This window comes from Lathyrus oleraceus, chromosome 2, assembly GCF_024323335.1.
Source record: "Lathyrus oleraceus cultivar Zhongwan6 chromosome 2, CAAS_Psat_ZW6_1.0, whole genome shotgun sequence".
Lineage (NCBI taxonomy): Eukaryota > Viridiplantae > Streptophyta > Magnoliopsida > Fabales > Fabaceae > Lathyrus > Lathyrus oleraceus.
The window spans coordinates 59,155,858-59,174,184 of NC_066580.1; the positions used below are offsets into that span (position 1 = coordinate 59,155,858).

General features: G+C 41.6%; 1 protein-coding gene across 1 annotated transcript; it reads left to right on the forward strand.

Moving 5' to 3' along the window:
* The first annotated feature begins 485 nt into the window (after window positions 1-485).
* LOC127121916 (uncharacterized) lies at window positions 486-17,780 on the forward strand. Its single transcript, XM_051052341.1, has 4 exons — window positions 486-960; window positions 15,814-16,492; window positions 16,775-17,075; window positions 17,118-17,780. The coding sequence occupies exons 1-4, from the start codon at window positions 486-488 to the stop codon at window positions 17,778-17,780; spliced, it is 2,118 nt and encodes a 705-aa protein (XP_050908298.1).
* The last annotated feature ends 547 nt before the right edge of the window (window positions 17,781-18,327 follow it).

The following is an 18,327-nucleotide window of genomic DNA, read 5'->3' on the forward strand; positions in this document are numbered from 1 at the left end:
TGAATATCATTAAAACACCATTAAACTCCACTTAACCATCTTCATCCATGGCTCCTCCAAGAAAGGGAAAGGCTCATGTGTCAGTGTCAAGCAGTGAAGAGGAAGAGATGCAAATGGAAACAACAAAAAAGAGAAGAATGGATTTCAAGGTCAGGGTCAAACATCTTCTTAAGGGAAAGTATGTGAACCTAAAATCCTTCACACCTCTTACTTTCACCTTCCCTGAGCTGTTGAAAATTCAAGGGATGCATGAGTTTATCACTGATAATGGAAAAATTTACCCTGATTTGGTAAAATCATTTTTGAACCATTTCACTTTGAACCTGAATGATAATGATAAACATATGCCGTTTGCTACTGTGAGAGACTGTGAGATTGAGACAGACCTAGGTATGCTGGCTGCTTCTCTTAGGATTCCATATTCGGGAATTTTTCTCCAGAAAGGGGTTAACCATGTGGATGGCAAATAGGCTAAATATGACAAAATGGAGTATTATTACTCAATCTGTAGGTTTCCAAGGGTTGTTATTGTTTCGGGTCAGCGTACTTCTCGCACACTCTGTTATGCGAAGAATCTGTCAGTTGATGATCGGATGCTACACTATGTTATCTGTCATGTTTTTTTGCCAAAGGACTCAAATCTTTCTCAAATCAATGACTTAGAGATGCAGGTTATGTTTGCTGTGAAGAACAAGATCAAAGTTAATTGGCTTCCAACTATGTTGTACCATCTCAAACAACAACTCACCCTAAAAACTAGGCTGCCCTATGGTCGTCTTATTTCAAGAATTTTGGAATCTACCGACATGGAAATCGGAAGAGAACCGTTCTTTGCAATGACCACAACCGCAAATGAGATCAACGGAGTTACAATCATGAAGAATACCGGCATAGTTCAATGCAATGACGGATCGTATAAATATGATGACGGGTCCTCTTTGTCGCAACCTGAAAAATACAGTGCGAAAAAAAACAACCGGCGAAAGAAAAAGACAGAAGAGTCGCCACCGTGCGTTATTCATCCCAAAGGAGGGAAAGGAAACGCTCGAAGTAAACCTGAAAAAGGAAAGGACAAGACGGGGTCTCGCAACCAAATCTTGGGTTCGGGAGTCGGTTATGCGAAGGGAATGTATTAGCACCCCTACGCATCCGTAGTACTCTACGGGATCCACTTTTGTGTTTTTTTTGTCTAAAGGGTGTGGGTTTATCTTGTGATGTTTGCCAAAAAAAAGGGTTAAATGAAAATGACTCGCGCGGATGTCGCATCCACTGCATACGTATCTCATCTGAATATGAGAATCAGAGTCTTCGTAGCTCGGCTGACCTATGGGTTGGGATGTGTGCTCGCTAAGACATCGCGTCTTATGCCTACGTATCTCATCTGGCCTGAGAATCAGAGCAAAACGTAGTTCGGCTAACTACGGGGTTATGGATTGGGTTTTGGACGAACGACGTCACTATGCAATCTACCGGATGCTCGACCTTTGGAGACTTACTCGCCTGTAGTAGAAGGAGTTAACGTGTTGCTTTGGGTTTTAGGGTTTGGGATGCTCGAGGGCAAAAAGGCAGTCCTTGATGAAGGAACCGCGCTACCTGCAGGGATATGAATACAAAACACAAAACATGTATCTCAAAGTAAAATGCCACCAAGGGGCTCAAACGTTGCCTCCTATCGAGGTCTTCCAGCTAGGAAAGCAGTAAAATGCGGGAAAAATGTAAAAGTACCACGCGGATAAAGATCCGAAGTAACAGCAATTAGAGGAATGGGAAACCCTGAGATCCTTCCAAGCTAACATCATCAAAGAAAGTGGGTCAGTACAGGTAATCGGAATGAACCTCCAGGGGTTATCCCACAAATAAAGTGGGAAACCACGCAAGTTATCCCTGCAAAAGTCATGTGAGCCCTCACAAAAACTCAACAAAAGGGTTAGTGAAACACCATAAGCATTTTTTTCATGAATAACAGTATGGTTTCAGAAACCTCAAACCCTGTGGCATACACTCAAAAATTAAACGGTTAAACATTCAAGGCATTGTTTATACATTCATATACATATTAAACCCATGGGCGAAAAACCTAATGAAATTCATCCATCGTACCTCATACATTCAGAGTATTCAACTTCAAAGCAAAAAAATGCCACCAAGGGGCTCAAACGTTGCCTCCTATCGAGGTCTTCCAGCTAGGAAAGCAGTAAAATGCGGGAAAAATATAAAAGTACCACGCGGATAAAGATCCGAAGTAACAGCAATTAGAGGAATGGGAAACCCTGAGATCCTTCCAAGCTAACATCATCAAAGAAAGTGGGTCAGTACAGGTAATCGGAATGAACCTCCAGGGGTTATCCCACAAATAAAGTGGGAAACCACGCAAGTTATCCCTACAAAAGTCATGTGAGCCCTCACAAAAACTCAACAAAAGGGTTAGTGAAACACCATAAGCATTTTTTTCATGAATAACAGTATGGTTTCAGAAACCTCAAACCCTGTGGCATACACTCAAAAATTAAACGGTTAAACATTCAAGGCATTGTTTATACATTCATATACATATTAAACCCATGGGCGAAAAACCTAATGAAATTCATCCATCGTACCTCATACATTCAGAGTATTCAACTTCAAAGCAAAAGGTAATGGGAATAAAGGCAAACCTGATTGGAGAGCTTGATTTAAATTGAGTTGCACCCGTGAGGTTTACAAAACAATCTTCAGGGTTTATGTGAGGCAGAGGCGATTCTGTGTAGTTAAGTTCCCTTCGGGGTTTGGAGGTTGCTCTGAACTCCGTTAGGTCTTCTCTCACTATCTTTTTCCTCAGGGTTTTGTTCCAAGGAAACCTCAGAGTATTTTGCTTCTCTTCAAAATCCCCCTTTGTTCTGTGTTCTCTCAAGTGAAGCCTTGGTATTTGTAGACTGAATTTCATGGTTTTGTGGGCTCAAATGAGAGAGACCCAAGTCCAAAATTTTTTTATTATATTTTATTTATTTAATTATTTATTTAATTAATTAAATAATAATAAAAAAAATTATTATTATTATTATTTTTTTTGTAAAAAATTATTATTATTATTATTTATTTTTTTCGTTTTTTTTTTTTCGTTTTTTTTTTTTTTTTTTTTTTGGATCTAATTCTGATTGACATGATGAAATGTAATATGAAATGCTAAATGAATGCATGAATGAGGAGGGCAAATTTTGGGGTGTTACAGCTGCCCCTATTCAAACATTAGCTAACCCGAGTAGGATGAAAGCGAACAGCTTATCAGACAAACGGGATGAGCTGTGATTGAATACCAAAGACAGACCGAAAATTTGTGCTCCGAGAATACCACAAAAACGCGGAAATACACCGCGCTGTTTATCTTTCTTCCGATCCTCTGGCTTAATCTGGAGTTTCGATCCTCTGGCTGAACCTATACTCAATTTAGTCCTCTGGTCGGATATTAATTTTGATCCTCGGGCTGGATACGATTTTGATCTTCTGGCTAGATCTTCTTCGATCTTCGGGCTAGATCTCCTTCGTTTCGATTCTCTGGCTGAATCTATTTCGATCTTCTGGCTAGATCTGAATTGTTGCGATTTTCGATCTTCTGGCTAGATCTTCTTTGTTTCGATTCTCTGGCTGAATCTACTTCGATCTTCTGGCTAGATCTGGAGTGTCGATCCTCTAGCTGAATCTGAACTTAATTTGATTCTCTGGCTGAATCTACTTCGATCTTCTGGCTAGATCTGAATTGTTTCGATTCTCTGGCTGAATCTATTTCGATCTTCTGGCTAGATCTGGATTGTTTTGATGATAAATTCCCATCATTAGGATCCCGCATCTGAGGCATGCGCTGGTTGACCCTCTTTTGAAATCTACACCCAACCTTCATATTAGATATGCAGCTTCGAGAATATTCCACTTTTGGGCTTCGTACATATTCTTCGGGCTAGAACATGTTGTAACGACTCCTCAATTAGACTTAGGCTTGTTGAGGAAATAAAGCTTGTAGGCGACTTCACTGGGGAATCTTCAAATTGAGCCTTAGGCTGGCTTACTGGAACACGATTCTCAGGCTGAATCTTCGAAATGACCCTCAGGCTGGATCACTGGAACACGATTCTCATACTGAATCTTCGAAATGGACCCTCAGGCTGGATCACTAGAACACGATTCTCAGGCTGAATCTTCAAAATGAACCTCAGGCCGGATCACTGGAACACGATTCTCATGCTGAATCTTCAAAATGACCCTCAGGCTGGATCACTGGAAAACGATTCTCAGGCTGAATCTTCAAAATGACCCTCAGGCTGGATCACTCACGCTTGATCCTCTGGCTGGATCTCATGACCTTGGTTGTAAAGTAATTCTTCAGTCTGCTTGGAAGAACCTGTTTATCAGCTTATGTGTATGCTTGATATGATATGCATGCGAATGCAAATGTTATGCATGGTGTAAAAAGAAATCTGTTTGGGGAAGCAAACGCCGGTAGGGAACGGATCGATGTATCAAAAATAAATTGGCTGCTTGAAAAGTTGACCTTGCGGGGGGAGTATCAACTATGGAAACTTTGTTCGGCGAGGCTCTGTGAGGAGAGTCTGTGGGGAAAACACTTCCTGGGGAAATGTCGTAGGAAACGACCTTTGCTGGGGATATGAACTTGCTAATCGCCCTCAAGCTGGGGATTAACAAATCTGTTAAAAATAATCTGCTGGGGATGAGATGAACACTGGGAACACCACCCTCTTGTCTGTTGGGTATGCAACCACTCCGCTGTTGCTAGGAAGATACAGTCTGACACTATCAACTCCGCTGGGGATATATAGTCTGGATACTATCAACTCTACTGGGGATAGACAGTCTGGATACTGTCAACTCTACTGGGGATAGACAGTCTGGATACTGTCAACTCTGTTGGGGAACATGCTCTGCTGTGGAGAGACTTTGTCAACCGCTTGGGGATGAGGATTCATGACTTGGCATCCGGTTCCTGTGACCTGCAACCAAAAATACACGTATGCCTCGGGGGAATTACTCGGTTTGAATTCACCGTTCGGGATTAAGCACATTCAAAGCAATTTTAAATGTTTTCCTGTGCAAATCATCTGCAAAAGCCACCATTATGTTCATATGCAATATGTTTTATAAAAAATTCGGACATTTTTGCAAACAAACTGATAAATAAAAAATAAAGAGGCTCTTTAACTGAATTATTCGACTCTTAATGGGGAGAAAATTTGTGCCAGGAATAGGCGAGGGTATCAGGAAGCTGATCCCTGAAAAGAGGTGATCGCTATAAAAAGAGAACTATCCTAATGGCAAATGTGGAAACGGGGTCCCACTGAGTTTCGACTCTGCTATGGCTCGTATGTCCTCAAGACGCTCTGCTCATCTTGCTTTCTGAAGTGGATGATTAGTTGATCTTTAACCTTCGAAGATTGCCGGATTGAATGAAACGGTGATATAACACTGATGAACTCAGATCACAGTCATTCGCTTATTCCCTAACTTTTGCCTGGATCGCCCCCTTTTTCGGGTTTTCAATCCACCGGGATACCCATTTTTGCCTGAGCCGCCCTTTTGGGTTTTCGACTCACCGGGTGTACTCTTTTTTTTTATATATCCCTAATTTTTGCCCGAACCTCTTTATTCTTTTTTTTTTGGTTCGTCGGGATGCCCCTTTTTTGCCTGGACTATTCTTTTTACTGTCCAGCGGGTCTATTTTATGCGAAGTATTTTTTAACTGCGTCTGAGTTAATAGGGGACGGGAATCCTTCGCCATCCATGGTTGTTAGCATCAAAGCTCCGTCATAGAAAATCCTTTTAACCACGTACGGACCCTCATAGTTCGGTGTCCATTTGCCCCTGTGATCTGTGTTGGGAGGAAGAATTCTTTTGAGTACCAATTCACCGACTCGATACTCCCGAGGGCGCACTTTCTGACCAAATGCTTTCTTCATTCGTCTCTGACCGAGATACGTCAATTCTGGGTACGTAGTTCCAGCATAGCACCATTTCCCGTTGGTTTGATTGATGACCAAAGTTGAATCCCCGTATACATCCAGGGTTTTAATCTGTATATTGACGGCTTCCTCAAGTCTTAGGATACAAGCTTCGTATTCGGCTTCATTGTTGGTGCAGGGAAAAGTTATCCTAGCACCAAATGGCATATGACCCCCTTCCGGTGTGATCAACACTATACCAACTCCGCGACCATTGACGTGGACCGCCCCATCAAACATCATAACCCATTTGGATTCAGGGTCAGGCCCCTCCTCCGGGAGTGGTTCCTCTCCATCTTTCGATTTGAGAAACATGATGTCCTCATCAGGAAAGTCAAACCTCATAGGTTGGTAATCATCAATCGGTTGCTCTGCAAGATAGTCTGACAAGACACTTCCCTTGATGGCTTTTTGTGAAGTGTTTTGGATTTCATACTCTGTCAGTATCATTTGTCACCTAGTAACCTTTCCGGTAAGTGATGGCTTTTCAAAAATATACTTGACTGGATCCATTTTTGATATCAATAGAGTCGTGTGAGTCAACATATACTGTCTTAGTCGGCGAGCAGCCCATGCCAAAGCGCGACAAGTTTTCTCGAGCAATGAGTATCTTTGTTCACAGTCGGTAAACTTCTGCTAAGGTAGTATATTGCATGCTCTTTTCGATCTGACTCGTCATGCTGACCGAGCACACAACCCATTGACCTTTCTAACACACTCAAGTACATGATCAACGGTCTTTCCTCTCGGCCTATAGACTGGCCCCGATCTTGATCTCTTTCTTGTCGTCTTCGGTACCGATGTTGACGGTCTCAATCACCTCCTGATAAGGTGTAATAGCTCGGTCCTCCTGTTTCAACAATCTGGCTAACCCTTCAGGCAATTCACAAACTTCCTCAGCCCCTTCTTCGGCTTGATAGATAGGATTGTCGAAGTCATACTTGGCCATAGCGGTGTCGTTAGCAGTGAGATCCGAGTGGTCGGCTCTGCATGATGGAGGATCATGCTTTACCTTAGAATGAGAGAGATTTTTTTTGAAAGAAAGGAAAAACGAAAAAAGAAACATTGCCATTTTTTTTTGTAAAAAGTAAAAAAACTGAAAGAAAGAGAACACAAAATTGTTTGCAAAAGCTGTCCTTTATTGATGATAAAAATAATTGCGAAATGTAACTAAATGGATGGCCCTACAAATGAGCCGTTACACCTTGGGCAAAGTGTAAGACTTTATTATGCATGTAAGAAAGGAAAACAATAAAAATCACTCTTTCAGTAGAGTAACCCGGACGGTTTTTTCAGACGACCAATTGTCGAGCTTTTCTCCCGGGACACACGGGCGAATCCAGCTATCTAAGTCACAGTCGCTGTCAGCCTTGTCTTCATCTGCAGCATTGACGGTGTGGGGAGAAACCAAACCCCCGCTGGAGAGAGTACCGGTTTCATTCTTCTGAGATCCCAGAGCATACCCCAATCCGAACTTGTCTTCTTTGATGACTGGCTCCACAAATTTGCCCCAGCCTTGGGCATTACCAGCTTTAACCACTTCGACAGCTTGCTTGTATGAAGAGATAGAAGTCCCGACCTTCTCAAACTCAGGTGAAAAGACAGCTTCGGGCGCGACCTCATTGATGTTTGTAGTTTCGAAGCCCTGACACAGCATCTCATGCATCTCGCCATCCATCTCTACATACTTAAATGTAGACAGGTGGCTAACAAAAATATCCTCTTCACCACATACAATGACGATCTGACCTTCTAGTTCATATTTGAGCTTCTGGTGGAGGGTATAAGTAACAGCACCTACAGCATGAATCCAAGGCCGGCCTAGCAGACAGCTGTAGGCAGGCTGGATATCCATCACATAAAAGGTACTCTTGAATACCTGCGGTCCAATCTTAACTGGCAACTCAACTTCGCCAAAGACAGCTCTCTTAGAGCCATCAAAAGCCCTCACAACTAAGTTACTTGGCCTCAGGATGATGCCATCGCAATCCAACTTCATTAAGGATTTCTTTGGAAGAACATTCAGAGAAGAGCCTGTATCAACCAAAACATGGGAAAGCACCACCCCTTTGCACTCCATTGTGATATGCAAGGCTTTGTTGTGATTCCTGCCCTCAGGTGTCAGGTCATTATCGGTGAAACCTAGCCCCTGGCTAGCGTTTACATTGGAAACTATCGACTCCAGCTGGTTAACAGTTATCTCCGGTGGAACATAGGCCATATTCAGTACTTTTAACAAGGCTGCTCTGTGCGCCTCAGAGCATAGCAATAGTGAGAGAATGGAGATCTTTGAGGGTGTCTGATTTAGCTGGTCGACTACCTTGTAGTCACTTTTCTTGATAATCCTCATAAACTCATCCACTTCCTTCTCGAATGCGGTCTTAGGAGGATCTTCCTCAGTAATAACCTCTTCGGTGGATACCTGTTTCCCTTTAGCCTTGGCAGCTGCCTCGGCTTCAGTATTCGCGCGTAATGTTGATGGTGCAAATAGGCATCCACTACGAGTGAAGCCACCAACCCCTCCAACATTGTCTACAGCGGAGCTACCAATGTCAATGTCTTCTTCGTTAACTTTCTGCCCCTGGCAGTAGATATCAGCCCCATAGTGCCACGGGATAGCATTGTCTTTCTCATACGGAACAGGTCCTTGTACCGTGATGGTGATTGGACCAACCAAAGTCGATTGAGGGCTTTCAGAGTAAATTGCGACTGGTGCTGAACTTTCGATGTTCACCGTTGCTGGTTCTGTACTTTCTGGGAAATATATTATTGTCGGAGCGAGTCTCTCGGGAACATATATTTCTTCAGGAGTGAAATAAAACGTCACCGTCGACACATCATTCTTCACTGGACGGGCCTGATCGAACTGAAGACAACCTTCATCTATCAGTTGCTGAATACCCCTTCTCAAACTGTCACATCCGTTTTCGGCAGCTTGACAATTTCTCCATTCTTCCCCACAGCCCGGGAAAATCTGTCCTTTCAGAAGTCGGTCTTTAACCACCGATAGCGAAGTCTTCACCTTAGTCACATCAGAAACCAAATTCAAAGTTTCCCCACTATCAACAGCATTAATCCTCTGCCCGCCGTGAGCCGGCATCGGGTTCTGGATAACATTAGGCACCAGAGCAAAATTGATAGCCTGGGCATCTCTCAGATCTTATACCTTTGACTGGAGAGCCTTGCAATTATCTGTAGTATGGCCAGGTGCGTTGGAGTGAAAAGCACATCTGGCGTTGACATCATAACCTCTAGGCAAATTATTGGGATCGATTGGTGGGGCCAGAGTTCTCAATGTAACCAGATTCATGTCAACCAGCTTGGGAAGTAATACTGAATAAGGCATTGGGATTGGCTCGATGACCCGGTCCGTCTGCCTTGGACGTTGTTGATAGTGTCTCTGCTGACCCGGATTACCTCCTTGTTGTTGATTGTTGTACCTGGGTTGTTGTTGCGGATGATATTGCGATTGAGGAACAGGTGTTGGAATGGTGACTGCGGCCACTTGATCTTGATAGTAATTAGGGCGTCCTCTACCCCTGGCTCTGCCGGCATACACAACGCTTGCCTCGCCTTCTTTTCTTCGCTGACCGTTACCAGCAAACGGTCTCTTGGGACCTGATGAGTTGGAAGCACTATTGTCTTGAATTCGGCCCATCTTCAACAAACTCTCGATTCTTTCTCCAGCAATTACTATCTCTGCAAAGCTGATTGACGGGCAAGCAGCCAATCTCTCAATATAATTGCCTTGAAGAGTGTTCATGAACATGTCCGCCATCTCCCTTTCAGACATAGGGGGTTGGACGGACGCAGCAATCTGTCTCCAACGCTGAGCATACTCTCTAAAGGTTTCCTTGGCAGTCTGAGACATACCTTGCAACAAGGTCCGATTTGGAGCCATGTCCAAGTTGTATTGATATTGCTTGATAAAAGCCTCTGCCAAGTCTTTCCAGCTCTTGATGGTAGTACAAGACAAATGAGAATACCATTCACGAGAAGCTCCAGTTAGACTGTCTTCAAAATAGTACATCCACAGCTTTTCATCTTCCGTGTGAGCTCCCAACCTTCCCAGATAAGATTGGAGATGAGTGCGTGGGCAAGAAGCCCCGTTGTATTTCTCAAAAGTAGGGGGTTTGAACTTGTGAGGAATCCTTACTCCCTGAACCAGACCAAGATTTGTGACATCAAAGCCTAAGGAATTTTGAGACTCCAAAGATTTGAGCTTCTCAGCAAGCTCATCCATACGGCGAGTGGTCTCGAGGGCTTCGTCGTGCAAAGAAAATTGATCATACTGACAATCTTCAGTAACGGGGTGCCCGTTAATCCGAATTCCTTGATTCACATTGTATCTTCCACCAATACCATTTCCAACATTCCCTGTGTTGCCAACATTACCCGGGTTTCCATCAGCATTTGCGTTACCCGCGTTACCAGTGTTCACAGGGTTATCAGCGTTCCCAGGGTTACCAGGGTTTCCCTCAACATTTGGTATCTCCACCTCCGGATCGTGTCTCGGTTGCTCAACCAATTCCCTCAGCTTTTCCTGACCTGCTACCATACCAGTCATCAATGTCATGAACTGATCCATCCTTTCACGCATATCAACCAGCTCTTTCTGTACTTGGTCCATCGCTAGTCGTGGACGGTTTTCCTTTGTCGGGTATCTGTGAACTTGCTTGGGACCAATAACTGCCTGATACAGGGAACAAACATTAGACACTGCGGTGACACCTGCAAAACAGACAAGGGTTAATATGCATGGTATGCGATGCACTACTTGTTCAGTTTTAAGGCATCCCCCGTTTTGAAAGGGAATACCCTGCAAATGAATAAGCATGAGATGTTGGATGCAAATATGCAGATGATGTTATGCAATGCAAAGGCATGTCAATCAGAATTGATGGACCCGCTTGAACATCTGTCAGGTTGCACTGTCTGGAGAGAAATTAAGAGCACACCAAACAAAGGTCATGGGATGGATCATGTTATCCTTAATATCAACCACCCATTTTGGTGGATTATGGTTTACACCTTATCAACACCGGAGTTTCATTGATATTAAAGATACCTGATCGGGTTAACCATGAATCAAGGGTTTGTTGCAAGTCACGAGCATGGAGTTTAGGTTAATAACCACCCAAAAGGAGTGTACTAAGGTTTAAACCTGCCAAACATGTTCTACAAAAGGTTCCCATAGTCATAATCCCATCTTTCGGATATTATCAGAGGAACGACTACTCGTATTCCAACAATATTCTCAAGAGAGACTCTTATGAGTGTAGTATCGCGTAACAATCGTATCAAATCTCACACTTGAACGACTTTCGCACTACGTCCTACGAATAGGCCAAGATGGGTTTGGTAAACTAAGGTCCTCGGCTTCTTAGGTCTATATTGGAACAAGTAATGTCCAACCACAACTTACTTGTGTGACATTATTGATCTCAACATGACCTTCACCAAGTGAATGGGCTTGCAAGTCGACTCGCTAAGGAATAACTCCACACAAGTCGACAGGACTATGCCATTCTCCTATCCTAAGTGCACTCGAGTTCGGGTATAGAACTCATCTCACAAAGATCACCAAGCAGCCATAGCCAGCCAACAGATACATCAATGATATGTGCACAATGCAATAAGGTAAAGCAGGTAAATAAATAACTGTACAAAAGCATGAACACCCAATAAACAAACAAACTACAAAAGCTAGGAGGGACTCGCTTAGGGCAGATGGACCAGCAAGAGGTCAACTTCTTTCAGTCCCCAGCAGAGTCGCCAGCTGTCGCAACCTGAAAAATACAGTGCGAAAAAAAACAACCGGCGAAAGAAAAAGACAGAAGAGTCGCCACCGTGCGTTATTCATCCCAAAGGAGGGAAAGGAAACGCTCGAAGTAAACCTGAAAAAGGAAAGGACAAGACGGGGTCTCGCAACCAAATCTTGGGTTCGGGAGTCGGTTATGCGAAGGGAATGTATTAGCACCCCTACGCATCCGTAGTACTCTACGGGATCCACTTTTGTGTTTTTTTTGTCTAAAGGGTGTGGGTTTATCTTGTGCTGTTTGCCAAAAAAAAAAGGGTTAAATGAAAATGACTCGCGCGGATGTCGCATCCACTGCATACGTATCTCATCTGAATATGAGAATCAGAGTCTTCGTAGCTCGGCTGACCTATGGGTTGGGATGTGTGCTCGCTAAGACATCGTGTCTTATGCCTACGTATCTCATCTGGCCTGAGAATCAGAGCAAAACGTAGTTCGGCTAACTACGGGGTTATGGATTGGGTTTTGGACGAACGACGTCACTACGCAATCTACCGGATGCTCGACCTTTGGAGACTTACTCGCCTGTAGTAGAAGGAGTTAACGTGTTGCTTTGGGTTTTAGGGTTTGGGATGCTCGAGGGCAAAAAGGCAGTCCTTGATGAAGGAACCGCGCTACCTGCAGGGATATGAATATAAAACACAAAACATGTATCTCAAAGTAAAATGCCACCAAGGGGCTCAAACGTTGCCTCCTATCGAGGTCTTCCAGCTAGGAAAGCAGTAAAATGCGGGAAAAATGTAAAAGTACCACGCGGATAAAGATCCGAAGTAACAGCAATTAGAGGAATGGGAAACCCTGAGATCCTTCCAAGCTAACATCATCAAAGAAAGTGGGTCAGTACAGGTAATCGGAATGAACCTCCAGGGGTTATCCCACAAATAAAGTGGGAAACCACGCAAGTTATCCCTGCAAAAGTCATGTGAGCCCTCACAAAACCTCAACAAAAGGGTTAGTGAAACACCATAAGCATTTTTTTCATGAATAACAGTATGGTTTCAGAAACCTCAAACCCTGTGGCATACACTCAAAAATTAAATGGTTAAACATTCAAGGCATTGTTTATACATTCATATACATATTAAACCCATGGGCGAAAAACCTAATGAAATTCATCCATCGTACCTCATACATTCAGAGTATTCAACTTCAAAGCAAAAGGTAATGGGAATAAAGGCAAACCTGATTGGAGAGCTTGATTGAAATTGAGTTGCACCCGTGAGGTTTACAAAACAATCTTCAGGGTTTATGTGAGGCAGAGGCGATTCTGTGTAGTTAAGTTCCCTTCGGGGTTTGGAGGCTGCTCTGAACTCCGTTAGGTCTTCTCTCACTATCTTTTTCCTCAGGGTTTTGTTCCAAGGAAACCTCAGAGTATTTTGCTTCTCTTCAAAATCCCCCTTTGTTCTGTGTTCTCTCAAGTGAAGCCTTGGTATTTATAGACTGAATTTCATGGTTTTGTGGGCTCAAATGAGAGAGACCCAAGTCCAAAATTTTTTTATTATATTTTATTTATTTAATTATTTATTTAATTAATTAAATAATTAATTAATTAATAAAAAAAATTATTATTATTATTATTTTGTTTTTTTTTTTGTTTTTTTTGTTTTTGTTTTTTTTTTGTTTTTTTTTTTTGGATCTAATTCTGATTGACATGATGAAATGCAATATGAAATGCTAAATGAATGCATGAATGAGGAGGGCAAATTTTGGGGTGTTACACTCTTCATCCAACTTTCCTATCCCGGATGGTGGCATTACCAACGAATTCTTTTATACCACCATTATGAGCCAACACCGTGAAACTACCCGTGCAATCAAAAGCCTCCGTAACCTTGTGTTGAGTTCCCGTAACCTTCCCGAGGATGATGATGAAGGTGTCGCCGGTAGTGAAGTGGAAGGAGAGGATAGTGAGGACATGTCAGATGAAGATTAAAGCACCATGTCTCTTTGTGTTGTTGTTATGTTTTCTTATGCTTTTTCGTTCTAGTTTATGATTATGTTTATGTTATCGTGTGTGTTTGAATGCTTATACTATATTAATGATTACATAATGCTTGTATGCTTATATGCTTTTTTTTCCATAAGCTTCTTCCTTTTTGCTAATGCCAAAGGGGGAGAAGACTTGTTTCTATAATATTCTCTCTATGCAGAATTTTTGTGTTATGCTTCTCATTTAGGGGGAGTTCTTGAACTTAGGGGGAGAATCAAATTAGAGAAACTTCACTCTTAAGCATCTCTCTCAAAGTTGGTTGCCATCATCAAAAAGGGGGAGATTGTAGAAGCATGCTTCAATCCAAAGAATTTTGATGAAGACAACATGTATCAATGCAAAAAGATAAGAGCTTCAAGAGAATTCAAAGCATCAAGTTAATCAAGCCACATATGCATAGCAACATTTGGTTCAAGCTTCATTATCAAGCCGACACGTTTGCAAATTTGTTGAATCACTTCTAAGGTATATCTAATTCACTCTTAAATTAGTATACAAGTGTTCAACAATCATGTTTTGCATTTCCCTATTTAACCTAACCATTTTTTAACATGTTGAAATGAAAAACACATTTTACTTAAAATATTTTTCTGTGTTTCAACAGTGTTAACCGGTTAACCAGATTCGTTAACCGGTTAACGGCCCTGTATTTGAAATTCTGAAGTTAACGTTAGATGCGTTAACCGGTTAACCCATTTGGTTAACCGGTTAACACTGTTCGTTTCAGCATTTCTTGGCCTTTTTTCATGAAAAATGTTTTCACATACTTATACCTTTTCACTAATTTTTATGAAGAAAATTATACCTCTTTGAAAAGGTGTTTTGATCAATATAAATTCTGGATTTTTTAAATGAAAAAATACCTCCAAGAACTTTCATAAAAACTCAAGATAATCACTCTTTCATATTTGTTAATTTCTCATAAAAGTGTTCATAACCAATTTTTGAGAAGAAACTTTTTAACATTCTTGTTTCATCTCATTCCATTTCTTGTTGAACACTTATATATTATCCTTTGAGTGAATTATTTATCCAAGGAGAAGATCAATCAAGAGAAGATTGATAGTACTACACTTTATTCAAATCATCAAAGAAGATTTATTTTTGTTTGACTTGTGATCCAGGATTGTTGGAACAAGGGTTGGTGTTGCAAGAGGATTGTTCTTGCACACTTGATTATTGTATAGTTGTTAGAACGTAGGCTTCACCGGTTTATGGTGTGATAGGCTGTACAATCTAAAACTATAATAAAATCTCTTACGAGGTGTAAGGGGACTGGATGTACCTTCGGTTTATGAAGGGAATCAGGATAATTCTTGGTGTCGTTTTATTTTCCGCTTTATTGCTTTCATAACCTAGACACTTAGACGACACAAATTCATCCACCGATAAAATAATCGAAAAATTTAATAAAGCCTAATTCACCCTCTCTTAGGCTAATCCTGAAACTACAGGCTCTGAGCCTATCTTATCTGGGTATTATGATGTTGATTGGGCTGGGAGTGCTGATGACAGAAAAAGCACATCAGGAGGATGTGTCTTCTTGGGAAATAATCTCATATCTTGGTTCAGCAAGAAACAGAACTGTGTATCATTATCCACTACAAAAGCTGAGTGCATAGCAGTTGGAAGCAGTTGTTCCCAACTGGTATGGATGAAACAGATGCTGACTGAGTACAATGTCACTCAGAATGTCATGACATTGTTCTGTGACAATCTCAGTGCCATCAACATTTCAAAGAATCCTATCCAACACAGCAGGACCAAACATATTGACATTAGACATCACTTCATAAGAGATCTGGTAGAAGACAAAGTGATTACCTTGGAACATGTGGCAACTGAACTACAACTTGCTGACATATTTACAAAGGCTTTGGATGCTACTCAGTTTGAAAATTTAAGGGGCAAGTTGGGAATATGTCTTTCTGAGGAATTATAGCAACTAAGGATGTTAGGAATTTACTGTTTAATATTTCAAATTATTAAACAATTGAAAGTGTGCTCTGATTGGTCAACAGATAATAGTTATTTCACTTGCAACAAGCGTTACTTCTTCCACTCTTTCAACTTCCATTCACGCAAGCATCCTCTCAGAGAAATTTTTAATTTCGTCTCTAAGATACTCATCATGTCTCAACAATCCAACTCTTCTCCTTCCAAGAATATGCCTTGTTCTCCTAGCGCTGAACCAAGCAACCCTAACAGAGAAGATCCTGTTGCTGACTCTGTGAATACCCCACATGCAAGAAGACCTAAAGAAACTGTATCAGGCTTCTCCTCATCCATCGTTCTTGAGGAACGAACCAAAGAAGGTTCCAGGTATGTTCACAATTCCATTGCCACTATAGTGACTGGAATACTGTCTGGAAATCATGAGGTCCCTGGGGTTTCCATTCCCTTAAACACTATTGAACCTGATAGTGTTGCTGATCAAGAAAATACTGAGTCTTTAGGAAAGAATATCTATGATGATGTTGAGCAAACTGATGCCCATAAGGAGTCAAATGTTGACAAACCCTTAGATAATGTGGCTGGTGAGGAAGTTCATGTCACTCATGATGTCAGTGACAACCCTAACTGTGAGGCTGAAACAGTAGACCTGGAGGAATTTTCTGATAATGAGTTGTTCTCCTCTGTCCTCCCTAGCATAGCCAAAAGGGTTAGGACTAGGAGAGAAAAGAAAACTGTGGCTCAAAGGTCCCCCAGAAAGAAGATTGATGTTCCAACCTCTTCCAAGACAACGGTGGCAGTCGAGAGTTCCCTCAAGAGGAAAGTTCATGGTCTAACCAAATCTTGGAGCAAAGTGGTGCCCAAGAAAAAGAAGAGCAAGTTTGTTGTTGTTGAGTCTGACTTGGATGTTCCTTGTAATGTCTCTGACATTCTGTCAAAGAAGAAGCCAACCACTAGCAAGCTTGCAGCTAGTGTCCCTGAGGTACCAATTGACAACATATCTTTTCATTTTTCTTCAAGTGTAAACAGGTGGAAATATGTTTATCAGAAGAGGCTGGCTTTGGAAAGGGAATTAGCTCAGAATGTCCTAGACTGTAAGGATATTATGGATCTTATTCAAGAGGCTGGTTTAATGAAGACTGTGACTCAGTTTTCAAAGTGCTATGAGATGTTGGTAAAGGAATTTATTATTAATTTGTCTGAAGAATATGTTGATGACAAGTCTAAGGAATTCAGGAAAGTGTATGTGAGAGGCAAGTGTGTAAATTTCTCTCCTTCAGTGATCAACAAGTATTTGGGAAGGCCTGATGAAGCTCAACCTGAGCTTGAGGTGACTGACAACAAAATCTGTCAAGTCATCACTGCTAATCAGGTAAGGAAGTGGCCTCTCAAAGGAAAATTGGTGGCAAGTAAACTGAGTGTCAAGTATGCAATGCTGCACAAGATTGGAGCTGCTAACTGGGTGCCCACCAATCATAAATCTACAGTTGATGTAATGCTTGGAAAGTTTATATATGATGTTGGAACCAAAGCCAAATTTGACTATGGCTCCTATATTTTTGATCAAACTTTGAAGCATGCAGGAAGTTTCAGTGTGAAGGGTCCTATAGCCTTTCCTTCTCTCATCTGTGGTATTGTTTTGAATCAATTTCCAAACATCTTAACTGAGAATGATTCTGTGAAGAAAAGAGACAACCCTATGTCTTTTAATCATAAGTTGTTCCTAGGTATCCATATCCCTGACATTGTCATGACATCAGGTGAGACATCACGTGTAAGCAATCAGCCAGGTAAAGTTACTGTCATTGCAATGCTCAAAGAAACCTGCAGGGAATTAGAGGCAAGGAAGCTGAACTTGGAAAAATTGATTAGCTCTTTGGACATGACTGAAGGTGATGTGCTAGCTGATGGTGGAGAATTTGGTGAAGCTGCTGCTGTTGCAGAAGAAGCTGAAAGACAAGGTGAAGAGGGAGAAGCAGATGCCAGTCCTGATGATGGCACAAATGATGATGCTGACTCTGAGTCAGATGACTAGAACATTTCTTGTGTTTCTAATAATTTCTTGTATTTTTATTTTTTTTGGTCTGTAATATTAAGTGTTGCTTTGGCAACATTTTTGACAAAAAGGGGGAGTAACACTTGTACCCCAGGACAACAGATTTCTTTGAAGTTGAAGGTCCTCTAAACAAGAGGTTATGTTGCTATTTGCTCTCTACTTGATATTCTCTTGTGCTGCTGCTGGTGGAAGTTTAACTTCTATGTTTGCTAAGTGTATTAGCCAATTTGATTCTCTGCTTGGATGTGTGCTTTCTGCTGCTGTGAACTCTGTTGTGATGCCAAGTTGTTTTAGCCAAAAATTTGCCAAAGGGGGAGTTTGTAGATATTTTTGAGTGGCTGCATTTTATGTTAAAACACTTACTGTACTTAGATGTCTTGACTGATATCATGACATGCTTAAGTAGTATGCTGCAGGATTAACTAATACAGGATTTACTGGATGTCAAACTAAATGTTATGACATTCATTCATGACAGTATTTTCTGGATGTCAAATTGAATGTTATGACATTCATCCCTGACAGC